Here is a 13,178-nt window from a genome sequence, read left to right on the forward strand (position 1 = left end):
AGCTATATTTGTCAATCCTCCTTTACTCTAGACAGCAGAGTGGGAAGGGCACTGGGTCAGGAGTTGAAAGACTAGCTCTGCCTGTCTGACATTGAATATTCACTTAAAATGGCTGACTCTCAGTTTTCCATCTGTAAAATGGGGATAATAGAACCAGCCTCTAATTATCACCTAGTTATAAGGACCAAATGAGAAAGTGCTCACAAAACTGTAAAATGAAATATAAGTGATAAGTCCTATCACTAGGAACTTGATTACTGGGGGGTTGGAGCAGGAGGAATCATTCAGGAATGGCGCCTCCTTCTGTGTGTCTCAGGAACTGCAACACATGACTGAGGGGCAGCCTTCATCCAGAGTGGGGATTTGGAGCCTCAGGCATTACAGGTTTCCCCTATCTCAGGTTCCCATCATCAGTTGCTTTACAACTTTCCTCCTGGTTTCTTTGTCACCACTCTCCCATCCCTCAATTTGGCTTAGTCTGGGCACAGGATCTTCAGAGCAGCTTAGAATTCTCCGCCACCATATCCAAACCCCAATCTCACTGTGCCCTGAGGTATCACAGTTCTGCTGCTTAGACTAACTTGAATAACTAACTGTTAAAAAGTTATTTTTTAATAAATCTGTTTTATAATAAATATATTTTAGGTGATAGTATCTTAATGTGCTATCTTAAAAGACGTTTGTTTTTAATAGCAATCTTTAAAACCTTGAGTCGAAAATGGGGGTGGTAGGGAATAAAGAGAAAGAGACTTACAATTTCAAATCACAAGCTTTGCCTAAAGAGATAATTTGGAGACAGAGCCTTTGTTTACATAATGATACAACGTGCCCACATCACTAAGATCCTAAGTAAGAGCCTCACCACCACTCTGGGACAGGTGTGATCTCCATTTTACTGTTGAGAGTGAGGCGCAGAAAGGTCAAGTACTTGTCGAAGTTTACAGAGCTAATGAGTGACTGAGGCAGGACTAGGACCCAGCTCTTCTACTTTGCACTTCATTCTTTGTCACTTCATTCTGTTGTAGAGAGTATTTGATGAGGCAGATATTGCAAATGCTCACTGAAGAGATAGTGATATTTAAAAGAATTGCCTGCAGATTTAAATTTTCCTTTGCTTTATTATTATTAATTTTTTTCACAGTACTCATTACTATCCTCTTTCCCTTCCATATACGGGAAGGAAAACTTGAGTATAGAGATTTTGCTGCGTTCACTGCTGCTACATTCCTAGAACATCAGTAAACGCTAATTGGATTAAAATTAATCTAATTCATGAATAACAAAAGCGTGATGTCATCAATTATACTTCAATAAAGTTTTAAAAAGCTGAAGAAAATCCACTGTCTTTTTTTTAAATAAATTTATTTATTTATTTTTGGCTGCGTTGGGTCTTTGTTGCTATGTGCAGGCTTTCTCTGTTTCTCTAGCTGCGGCAAGTGGGGGCTACTCTTGGTTGCAGTGTGTAGGCTTCTCATTGCAGTGGCTTCTCTTGTTGCTGAGCATGGGCTGTAGTCGCGCGGGCTTCAGTAGTTGTGGTTCACAGGCTGTAGAGCACAGGCTCAGTAGTTGTGGCTCATGGGCTTAGTTGCTTCATGGCATGTGGGATCTTCCCGGATCAGGGCTCGAACCCATGTCCCCTGCATTGGCAGGAGGATTCTTAACCACTGTGCCACCAGGGAAGCCCTGTCTTTTTTTTTTTTTTAAGGTGATATATTAGATGGGATTTGTTGGGGGGTTTTTTTAAGGTGATTTTTTGGGGGTAAAAATTATATATGCTCATTAAAATTTTTTTCAAATGAAACAGAAAAGTAAAAAAAAATCAACATGTCACATCTGTTATGATGGCATGCACACACAGAAAAGAGGCCATGTGATGATGCAGTGAGAAAGTGGCCATCTGCAGCCCAGGAAGAGAGCTCTCACCAGACACCAATCCTAATGACACCTAGATCTTGGAATTCCAGCCTTCAGAGCTGTAAGAAAATAAATATTTAAGCCGCTCAGTCTATGGTATTTTGTTACGGCACCCCGGCAGATTAATGCTGGAAGTATGTTTACATTTCTCTTGAGTAAATGCCTAGGAGAGAGACTGCTTGGTTTTTTTGGTAGGTGTGCATTTAACTTTACAAGAAACTGCCAAACTTTTCCAGAGTGGTTGTACCATTTTGTATTCACATCAGCAATGTATGAGAGTTGTAGTTATCCCAAATCCTCTTCAATATTTGGTGTGACCTGGTTTTTAAAATTTTAGCTGTTCTGGTGGTATACACTGGTATCTCATTATGGTTTTATTTTACATTTTCCTGATGACCAGTGATATTAAGCATCTTTTCATATGCCTGTTTTTCAATCATATAGCTTCTTTGATGAAGTATTTGTTCAAATTTTTTGCCCATTTTGTTATCAGGTTGTGTGTTTTGTTATTATTGAGTTGTAAGAGGTCTTTACATATCTTAGATACAACCTTTTATTAGATATATATTTTGCAAAGATTTTCTCCTAGTGTATGTTTTTCCTTTACATTCTCTAAACATTGTTTTTCAAAGAGCATAAGTTTTTAATTTTGGTTAAACTCCAGTTTATAATGTTTTTCTTTTATGGTTCGTTCTTTGTGTCCTATCTAAGAAATCTTTGCCTAAACAAAAGTCACAAAGATTTTCTCTTAGGTTTCTTGTCGAAGTTTTATCATTTTAAACTTTTACATGGAGGTCTATGATCCATTCTGAGTTAATTATGGCATATGGCATGAGGTAAGAATTGAGTTTATGTTTTTCCACGTGGATATCCTATTATTCCAGCAACACTGTTAAAAAGACTATCTTGGGTCTTCCCTGGTGGCGCAGCTGTTGAGAGTCCACCTGCCGATGCAAGGGACACGGGTTCGTGCCCTGGTCTGGGAGGATCCCACGTGCCGCGGAGCGGCTGGGCCCGTGGGCCATGGCCGCTGAGCCTGCGCGTCCGGAGCCTGTGCTCGCAACGGGAGAGGCCACATCAGTGAGAGGCCCGCGTACCGCAAAAAAAAAAAAAAAAAAAAAGACTATCTTTTTCTCCTTTGTCAAAAATGAATTGACCCTATGTATGAGTCTATTTCTGGACTCTGTTCTGTGCCATTGATCCATATACCTATCTTTACATCACCACCACACTGTCTTATAGTGAGTCTTGAAATCAGGTGAAGTTCTCCATTTTTGTTCTTTCTCAAAATTGTATTGGCTAATCTAGGTTCCTTTTATTTCTACAAATTTTAAAATCAGCTTGTTAATTTTTATTTAAAAAACAAACCTGCTGAGATTGTGATTGAGACTATGTTGTATCTATAGATGATTTGGAGAGAACTGAGATTGTAACCAAACTGAGTGGTTTTTTGGTTTTTATTGGGTTTTTTTTGCGGTACGCGGGCCTCTCACTGTTGTGGCCTCTCCCGTTGCGGAGCACAGGCTCCGGACGCGCAGGCTCAGCGGCCATGGCTCACGGGCCTAGCCGCTCCACGGCATGTGGGATCTTCCCGGACCAGGGAACGAACCCGTGTCCCCTGCATCGGCAGGCAGACTCTCAACCACTGCGCCACCAGGGAAGCCCCAAACCGAGTGTTTTGATGCATATACATAGTATGTCTTTCCATTTATTTAGATCTTCTATAATTTTTCTCCGAAATGAGTAGTTTTCAATATTCAGTTCTTGTATTCAATTTCTTAGATTTACCCCCAAATATTTTTTGATGTTATTACAAATGGCATCTTAAAAACTTTTTATTTGCAATTGTCTGTTTCTAGTGTGTAGAGATACCAATGTTGCTTTGTATTTGACTTTGAATCCAGAACACATTAGTTCTAGTAGCTTTTTTTGTAGATTCCTTATGACTTTTTATATACATGCTCATTTGTGAATAAGACAGTTTTGTTTCTTCTTCTTCAATCTTCCTTGCTTTAGTGCACTGTCTAGGAGCTCCAGAACACTGTTAAAGAGACACGATGACAGCAGATATCTTGGACTTGTTCCCCACATTTGGGAGAATACATTCACCATTAACTGTGATGTTAGCTTATGTTTTTTATGAATGCCCTTTATCAGATTGAGATGGTTCCCATCTATTCCTAGTTTTCTGAGTTTTTAATCATAAATGGGTGTTGAACTTTATAAAATGATTTTTTGCCTCTATTGAGATAATCATATGGTTTTTCTTTTTAATTTGATAATATGGTGAATTATATTGATTGATTTTTTTAATGGCTATTGAGGTATATTTCACACATCATACAATTCACTCATTTAAAGTGTACACTTCAGTGGTTTTTAATATATTCACAAAGGTGTGCAATCACCACTACACTCCATTTTAGAACATTTTCATACCTCAAAAAGAAACTCTGTACCTTTTAGTTATTACCACCCTATCTTCCTTGTTCCCCATATTCCCCAGCCCCAAACACTACTAATCTACTTTCTGTCTCTATAGATTTCCCTGCTCTGGACTTACATATAAATGGAACTATATAATATATGGCTTCTTTCACTTAGCATAGTGTTTTCAAGATTCATCCATGTTATAGCATGTATCAGTACTTTATTCCTTTTTATGGCCAAATAAAAAGTTTCATTGTATGAATATGTTACATTTCATTTATCCATTCATCCATCGATGAACATGTGAAATGTTTCCACCTTTTGGCTATTATGAACAATGCTGCTATGAACATTCATGTACAAGTTTTTGTGTGGTGGACATATGTTTTCCATTTTCTTGAATGTGTACCTAGGAGTGAAATTGGGTTATATGATAACTCTATGTTTAATTGTTTGAGAATTATCAGGCTGTTTTCCAAAGTGACTGAATCATTTTACATTTCCAACAGCAGTGCATGAAAACTCAGATTTCTCCATATTTTCACCCACACTTGTTGTTATCTGACTTTTAAATGTTAACCTCCTCCTTTCTTTCCAATTTTTCTCTTTCCTTCTGTCCTTCCCTTATTTCCCTACTTCCTCTCTTCCCTTGGACAAATCTGCACAATTTATAATATTATTGGGACTAAAGTATTTCCACCAAGAAACCCATTCCCCTGTGCTTTTAACCCCTAAAAGCCTCTTCACTTAAAATCACCATTGACCTCTACACCCACATTTCTACTACATTTATCTTTGAATTTCTAATTCTAGTGGCCAAGCCTCCATCTGAATGCACTGCACTTCATCAGTACTTCTAAGGACCTCAGAGTTTGAGAAGAACCTTAAAAGTTTCCTAGTCTAATTTATTTTGTTTAATGAAGAAAAGGGTGGAGGGAAGATTGAATGAAAAGAAGGTGGGAAAGAAGAGGAAGGAAGCAGAGCAAGGAGAAGAGAAGCAGCACCTAGCATATGCCTGGCATTTTACGTACACAACCCTATTTAAATTTCACAACGACCCCATAGGATTAATATCACCCTCCCCCTATTTCATAAATGAGGCAACTGAAGCTAAGAGAGGTTAATTATTTTGCTCAAGGTCCCTCAGCTTGTGAGAGTCAAATTTAGCTGTGTGCAGCTCCAAATCCTGTGACCCAGAAAACTCTTGAATTTCAAGGAGGACGACTACCCTCAGGGGCATATGATTACCCTATCCCTGGGTCCTGGGACAGAAATGCCCTGGATGGACCACAACTTCAGAACCGACAAGGCATGATTAGGGGAATAACACAGTGTCTCCTCTCTGGAGGGAAGTCAGTGCTCTGATAGGAGTAGTTTTGTCCTAAAGGACAAGCAATGCCTCAGGCTAGGACAAAACGGTGAGGAAGTATGTTCTATGGCCAAGTTACAGTATTTGTCGCCTGGCAGGAACAACAAAGTGAGCTATGTGAGATGGTATGGAAAATTCCAAGATAAAACTTCAGAACATGCGTTACCTCAGTAGCAAAGGAAGCAACTTAGATTTCTGCAAGGTATTCAAAGAGCAGTAGCAATTTATAAAAATAGACAGAACCAAGTCATTACACAGCCATGTTCATTTGTTTCATTTTGCCTTTAACTTTTAAGGCTTGCTTTTGGAAACATTAAAAAAAATTAAGTCTTGCTACATACTTAACAAAGTCACTCGTATAAACCAAAGTACAATCAGAGAAGTCTGATCTCCATCTGCCCCATTCCTTCTGCCCCACTTCTTCCTTCCCCTAGAGGTAATCAGTTTTTGTTTGTTTAAATAAAACAAAAATTTTAATTTGTTTTATTTTATTTTTAAATTTTTTTTCTATTTTTCTAAAACATAAAGATATATTCATATCTTCCTCCCCCCTCTGGTTAAGTGGTAGTATATAACCTTCAGCTTTGCCTCCTTGCCTTTTCTTCACTGGCAATCATGCCATAGCACTCTACAGAGATATTTCTCATTTGCTTTTACAGCTGTGTAGTATTCCAATATGTGAGTGGATCCTCATTTATTTGACCATTCTGATGGACTTTGGGATTGTTTCCACTCTTTTGCTATTACAAATAGTGTTCATTGAACAACCCTATGTATATATCTTTTTGTATTTTTGCTAGTGTATCTTTAGGTTAGATTCTTAGAAATGGAATTTCTGGATTGACAAGTGCACGTATATGAAATTTTGCTAGATATTGCCAAATTTCTCTCTCCATGGATTGTACCATTTTTGTATTCCCACTAGCAAAATGTGAATGCCTGTTTCCTCACTACCTTGTCAACACATTACGTTGTCAAACTTAGATTTTTGCCTATCTAATAGTTGAGAAATAGTATCTCTCTATAGTTTTAATTTGCATTTCCTTTGTCATAAGTATGATTTAACATCTTTTCATATGGCTCTTTCAAGGGCTGTTAAATAGAGCCCTTTATTTTCATTTCTTTGTGCCTCTTCTTTTCTCTTCCCCTACTTTTGTCTAGATCTTCTCTTTCTTTTTTCTCTAATACCCTTGTTCTGGACAGTTTGAATTCTACTCCCAGAATTCCCTCTCTGAGAAAGCATTTTCTATATTTCACCTAACATTTTTTGAAATTACTAATTCAGTTGTTGAATAGCTATGGGATTCTTGGCAAAACTATCCTCTGATATTTTCATCTACGCATTGTAAATGAAAAATAATCTTTTTTTTTTTTACACTTAGAAATAATTTCAGTCAGTTCTCAGTCCTATCAGCAGAATCTGACTCATTTAATCACTCCCTCCTTCTTGAAATACATTCCATCGACTTCCAAGATACTGCACTCACCTGTTTTCTTCCTAATTAACTTGCCTCTCCTCTCAGGCTCCTTCAGTGTTTCCTCCTCATCCCAAAATTTTGGCGAACCCCAGAACTCAGATTTCAGACCTCTTCTCCCCTCGTCTAAACTCACTCCCTAAGTGACTTTGTACTAGCTCATGAATTTAAATATATCAACAACTCCCAGATTTTACATCTCCAGCCTGGACCTCTACTATTTAGTCAAAATTTGTACATCTAACTGTTTCCTTATCAATTCCTGTGGATGTCCCAAAGGCATCTCCAACTTAACTTACCCCAAACAACACTGATATTCTCCCCAAACCTGTTTCTCCTACAGTTTTTCCAATCTCAGGTAATGACAGTTCTATTTTTCTAGTAGCTCAAGGAGAAATTCTTTCTCCACTCTCTAATCCACCTACCCCTGGTGGTGGATTAGAGAGTCCTGTGGCTACAACTGGCAGCTCAGCTGGAATGGCTGGACAGACTCAGATCGCTGGCCCTCTCTCCACATGGTCTTCTCTCAGACTTCTTTGGATCTGGCCTCTTCAGGAGTTCTAGAGGGCAAGCCCCAACATACAAGCATTTTTAAAGCTCTTTTTGACTCACACTTTCTGTTGTATTAATGTATTATTTGAGCTCAGTGTCTTTACCACTGGGAGAAGTTCAAGGGTGAAGAACCAGCCCATACAAATGTGTGTGCATGGCCAAATGACTGTGCCAAGCCCAGCCGCCAGGAGATTTCTCAGTTTGGCAGTTACTTATTCATTCCTCATTCATAATCCACAAACTTTAGCAAAGCTGCAGTTAGTTGGCATTTTGTGGGGCCTGGTGATGTGACCACAACACTCAGCTTTTCCTCCCCAGTGATGGGATGATTCCTCCGCTATTTTGTTGGTTGTCTTTCTAAGCCAAATATCCCCAGGATTTTCTTTCAGGTTTCTTTTGCAGCTAAACCCTCAAATGTTCCCAGCTTTGGAGATTAGAAGGACTCTCTATGTACCTAGTTCTCTAGTGTTTTGTAACTTGTACTTGTCCAGACCTTTTCATTCTTTTGTTAGTTCTGTTTCTTAAGTTCTCTGATCCTTTCATTTATGTTCTTTTTCTTTACTTAATCCCTTCCTCTGCTTTCCATGGGTTATTCTGATGTCTTCTTTCTAACTATATGAGTTGAATGCTTAATTCATTTATTTTCATTCTTTCTTTCTTAGTAATAAATACGTACGAGCTACTAAATTTCTTTCCAAGTACAGCACTGTCTACCTATTAAATCCCCCCATCCACTCACCCAGCTCAGATTCACTGGGGAGCAAGATTTCCCTTACCACCTCACTCTGAAATAATTTCTATCTTTTAAATTGAAAGCAGTTTTGGGCCACTTATTTGACAACTTCTGAGGAGGATGGAACTGTGTTTATTTTCACAGAGCCTTCTCTCTGCCTTAGCATAGTGTCCTTCCACAAAGAAACGATAATAATAGTGGATGACTTTAATGTAATATTGAACACTTACCGTGTAGCTGGCATTACACACATTATTTTAACGACTCCATACTAATCTTCCATGCCCATTTTACAGAGGAAATAGGTAGGAAATTTTTGTTTTGTGTCTCTATTCCTGGAACATGACAAACATTCCACGTTAGGGCCTTTTCCCCTTGACTTTGTCCCTCTCCCTCCACCTTCCCATTCAGTGCTAAGAGCAAATGCCATTTCTTCAAAGCTTTACTGACTACCCAATCTAAGACACCCTCCCTCTACACATTGTATTTTTTTTTAAAAAATATTTTTAGGGCTTCCCTGGTGGCGCAGTGGTTGAGAGTCCGCCTGCCGATGCAGGGTACACGGGTTCGTGCCCCGGTCCGGGAAGATCCCACGTGCCGCGGAGCGGCTGGGCCTGTAAGCCATGGCCGCTGGGCCTGCGCGTCCGGAGCCTGTGCTCCGCAACGGGAGAGGCCACAACAGTGAGAGGCCCGCGTACCGTAAAAAAAAAAAAAAAAGAAAACTTTATTGGGGTATAATTGCTTTACAATGGTGTGTTAGTTTCTGCTTTATAACAAAGTGAATCAGTTATACATATACATATGTTCCCATCTCTCTTCCCTCTTGCGTCTCCCTCCCTCCCACCCTCCCTATCCCACCCCTCCAGGCGGTCACAAAGCACCGAGCCAATATCCCTGTGCCATGCGGCTGCTTCCCACTAGCTATCTACCTTACGTTTGGTAGTGTATATATGTCCATGCCTCTCTCTCGCCCTGTCACAGCTCACCCTTCCCCCTCCCCATATCCTCAAGTCCGTTCTCCAGTAGGTCTGTGTCTTTATTCCTGTCTTACCCCTAGGTTCTTCATGACATTTTTTTTTCTTAAATTCCATATATATACTCATTGTATTTTATTTTGTTCATAGTACTATCTCAAATTACCTTGCTCATTTATCTGTTTCCTTGTTATGACCTGCTTCCACCACTAGACTTTCAAATCCAAGGAGCAGGAATTTTACTGAATATTTATGGCATCAATGCAAACAGTGGAGCCTGAGGAGGATCCAGTACTTTTAGGCTCGGCTGCGTAAAAGCAACAGTTCCTTTTGAATCCGAAAGTGTGATCCTGGGAAGTAAGAGACACCCCTCAACAGACCTGTGACTTACAGCACCTCACTCATTTTCAACTGGGATTCCTCTTCTGTGAAATGAGGAGGAAGGCCCTTTTGGTTCATTGCCACCCACTGGGACTCTACCTAGACAAACGTACCTTAACGGCCTGCGTGAGAATGCAAGGGAGCAGGAAAAGTCGCTCAGCAGCAGAGGAGGAGAGGGGAAGGGAGGGGAGGGAACTGCGGGCTTGGGAGGAGGAGAGGGGGACCTCTGACGACCCAGGGAGCCGAGGGGCACGGGTGGTGGCGAGGGGGCAGCAAGTGGGAGCCAAGCGGAGTACGGCGCTGCGGTTGGGAGAAGCCCCGGGCGGGCGCTGTCGATCCCCTGGGACTGGGCAGGACGGGGCGGGGCACTGACAGGTGCGAGGTGTGGATCTGAGGGAAGTGGGGGGCATTCAGAGGTCACGGAGGAGGGCCCCCAGAGGCGGAGGAAAGCAAAGGGGATGCGGGGGGAGCTGGCGGGTGGGGAGGAGGCGCGGAGGGCCGCGGGCTGCGTGGGGCGGCCGAGTCGCTCGCAGGGGTCGCTGCTGGAGTGCCGAGGGGGCGCGGCTTGCGCGGGCCGGGCGGGATCAGGCGCGGGGGATGGGGGGTGGGGGTTCCTGGGTCGCCAGGGGCGGGCGCGGCAGCCCGACGGGGCTTGGGTGGGGCTGGCCTGGAGGCTGTCGCCTCACTTCCGGGAGCGCCTGGGCGTGGAGGCCGTAGCTTTCTTGCAGCGCTGCCAGCCGGCCCCGGCCTGCGGAGCGGGTGAGCGCACAGCCAGGCCGAAGCCCCACTTCCGCGCGGCCCCGGCCTCTCTCGGCGGCCATGGGGGCGTCTGCGCGGCTAGTGCGCGCAGCTATCATGGGAGCGCCGGGCTCCGGCAAGGGCACCGTGTCCTCGCGCATCACCAAACACTTCGAGCTGAAGCACCTCTCCAGCGGGGACCTGCTCCGAGACAATATGCTTCGGGGCACAGGTGGGAGCCAGGGCGGGAGGGGTGGCTGTGCGCTGTCGTCCCGGTGGGGATTTGTGGGCGGAGGGACCGGGGCTCGGGAAGTGGGTCCCAGGAATGCGGGTCCAGGGGTGCGGGCGCAGCATCTCCCAATTGCCGCCCGGGGGGTGGGGGTGGGGAAATCCTCGAGCTGCTGAGATACTGTTCCCCGAAACCTCTGGCCTCTGTGGATAGCTTCAGGTGGTTTATTGAGGGAAGGCACTAGGAAGTTAGGACACATTCGAAGCTCAAAGATTAAAGAAAACCACATGGCTTTGAGAGGTATGTCCAGCCCCAGTCGCAGCTGCTCCTAAGGGTCCATGATCTGTGTGTGGCTTATTCTCTGCCAGCCCTTGCGCTTGGAGAACTGTTAGAGCTCTCTTTCTTTTCTTTTTTGTTTTATAAATTTATTTATTTATTTTTGGCTCTGTTGGGTCTTCGTTGCTAAGCACTGGTTTTCTCTAGTTGTGGCGAGCTGGACTACTCTTTGTTGCGGTGCTCGGGCTCCTCATTGCAGTGGCTTCTCTTGTGGAGCACCGGCTCTAGGTGAGCGAGCTTCAGTAGTTGCAGCGTGTGGGCTCAGTAGTTGTGGCGAGTGGGCTCTAGAGCGCAGGCTCAGTAGTTGTGGCGCACAGGCTTAGTTGCTCTGCGGGATGTGGGGTCTTCCCGGACCAGGGCTTGAACCCCTGTCCCCTGCATTGGCAGGTGGATTCTTAACCACTGCGCCACCAGGGAAGCCCAGCGCTTTCTTTTTTAACTTTTTGTTTGTTTGTTAAACGCTATGGAATTTTCTGGTTTTGACCTTTCCCCCATAATCTGAAGGCCAATATTATTTACCCTCCTTGCTGTCACAAAATTGGCTTAGATCTTTAGACACGAAAGCTGTTCTTGTGCATGGTTATCTGAAAGATTGTTTTGTTTCTCATGCCAAAAAAATTCTTGCAACTCAGCACGAAATCGAGTCAACAAACTGTACACTTTACAATGGATGGATTTTATGTAAATTATATCTTAAGAAAGCTGTTTTCCAAAAGTAACAGCAAGGTGAGTTTTTTTTTTTCTCTTTCTCAAAAGTGTTAACCTTTACTTTCCAAAACAAAGTCATTTTGAAGCTCCTTTTAAAAATTAGGACTAACCCCTTGCACAAGGTAAAAAAGGATTGGAAACAGTATGGAAGTACATAATATTAAAAGTAAAACTCTCTCTCATTCCCTGCCTCAGTCTCATTCTTCAGAGGGGAGCAGTGTCTCGTGCTTGCTTTTAGAAATCTGTATTTGTGTATAAGCACATACAGGGTATATGTATATCCCATGTTTTATGCAATATGTAATCCTACTAAATATGTGTTCTGCACCAGTGTTTTTTCACTATATCTAGGATATTTTTCCACACGAAAACACAGAAATCCATTTCATTATTTAACATTTGTATAGGTATCTATTTGCTGGATCTGCCATGGTTTATTTAACCGATCCCCTATTGATGGGTTATATAGGTTATTTCTAGGTGGGTTTTTTTTGTTTGTTTCAGAATACTGACATTCAAATGAAAAAACTGTTTTTAGCTTGTCTTGTGGAGTTCTTTGGTTTATCACCTAATCTGGTGAATTAATACTTTTATTTTTCTCCTAACATTGATCTTTAAAAAAATCATAAAGTATTAAACTTCAGAAGGTTAAACTGTTTGGCTCACTTCGTAGTATTCTTGATGCAACAGATTGCATTAGGTAACAATAAACAATCCCCGGTACTGCACCAGCTTGGGGCAAGGTTATTCAAAGTGGGAAGGAGTAAAGAATATTTAAGCGATTCTCTGAAAAATAACTCAGCAGTGAGGCATAATTGCGTGTTAGAGAACACCTTCAGTGAAGAGTTAAAGATATGTTAACTTGGGAAAACACAAAACATTGAAAAAAATTAAATTTAAAGCAAATTAAGTAAACTTTTATTTTAAATTAAGAAACAACTCTCTTTGTTTATCCTTAACATCCCATGACAAGCCCGCCATCCTCTTCCTGACTCCACAACATGAAAAGAGAGGCTAGAGGGAGGGAGGAGAGGATCGCTGGGAAAGATGTGCAGCCTGTTTTAGACGCCTGCTCTTTCTGGAGTCTCTACAGGCAATTCTTTAACAAAGAAAACAGAAAATGGAGTTGAGGGAGGTGTCATGAGATTGTTATTACAGATGTTCTGTATCTCAGGACTAAGAATATATTCTCAAAAAATATTTGTGAATGGATTGGATATTTCCCCCAGGATCATAGCCAAAGGAGAGGTGTAACCTTTTATTTAAAAAATACTGCTTAATGTTTTTTGATACCAAGAGTAAAGTATATTTACTATAAAGGAAGGAAAACAATTCATGG

At 41.9% G+C, this 13,178-nt stretch overlaps 2 protein-coding genes across 7 annotated transcripts in view; one reads left to right on the plus strand and one right to left on the minus strand.

The window, feature by feature from the left end:
* The window catches only part of LOC101275108 (tyrosine-protein kinase JAK2), a 375,537-nt gene extending 365,457 nt beyond the window's left edge, over positions 1-10,080 (minus strand). Inside the window, exon 1 of one of the 2 annotated variants that reach the window (XM_049711311.1) lies at positions 9,942-10,080. The gene's annotated coding sequence lies outside the window, so the exon portion shown is untranslated. Of the gene's footprint in view, positions 1-8,703; positions 8,825-9,941 lie in introns of those variants that run through there. The other variant, XM_049711312.1, reaches the window with a different exon arrangement.
* The window catches only part of AK3 (adenylate kinase 3), a 41,352-nt gene that overhangs the window by 3,288 nt on the left and 24,886 nt on the right, over positions 1-13,178 (plus strand). The window contains exon 1 of one of the 5 annotated variants that reach the window (XM_004279104.3): positions 10,488-10,798. The exons of 1 other annotated variant lie outside the window; for it this stretch is intronic. In XM_004279104.3, coding sequence (XP_004279152.1) covers positions 10,648-10,798 — 151 coding nt within the window. In that variant the 5' untranslated portion in view covers positions 10,488-10,647. Of the gene's footprint in view, positions 1-10,487; positions 10,799-11,763; positions 11,858-13,178 lie in introns of those variants that run through there. 3 more of the 5 variants (XM_049711334.1, XM_049711335.1, XM_033404385.2) reach the window with 3 other exon arrangements.

This window comes from Orcinus orca, chromosome 6, assembly GCF_937001465.1.
Source record: "Orcinus orca chromosome 6, mOrcOrc1.1, whole genome shotgun sequence".
NCBI lineage: Eukaryota > Metazoa > Chordata > Mammalia > Artiodactyla > Delphinidae > Orcinus > Orcinus orca.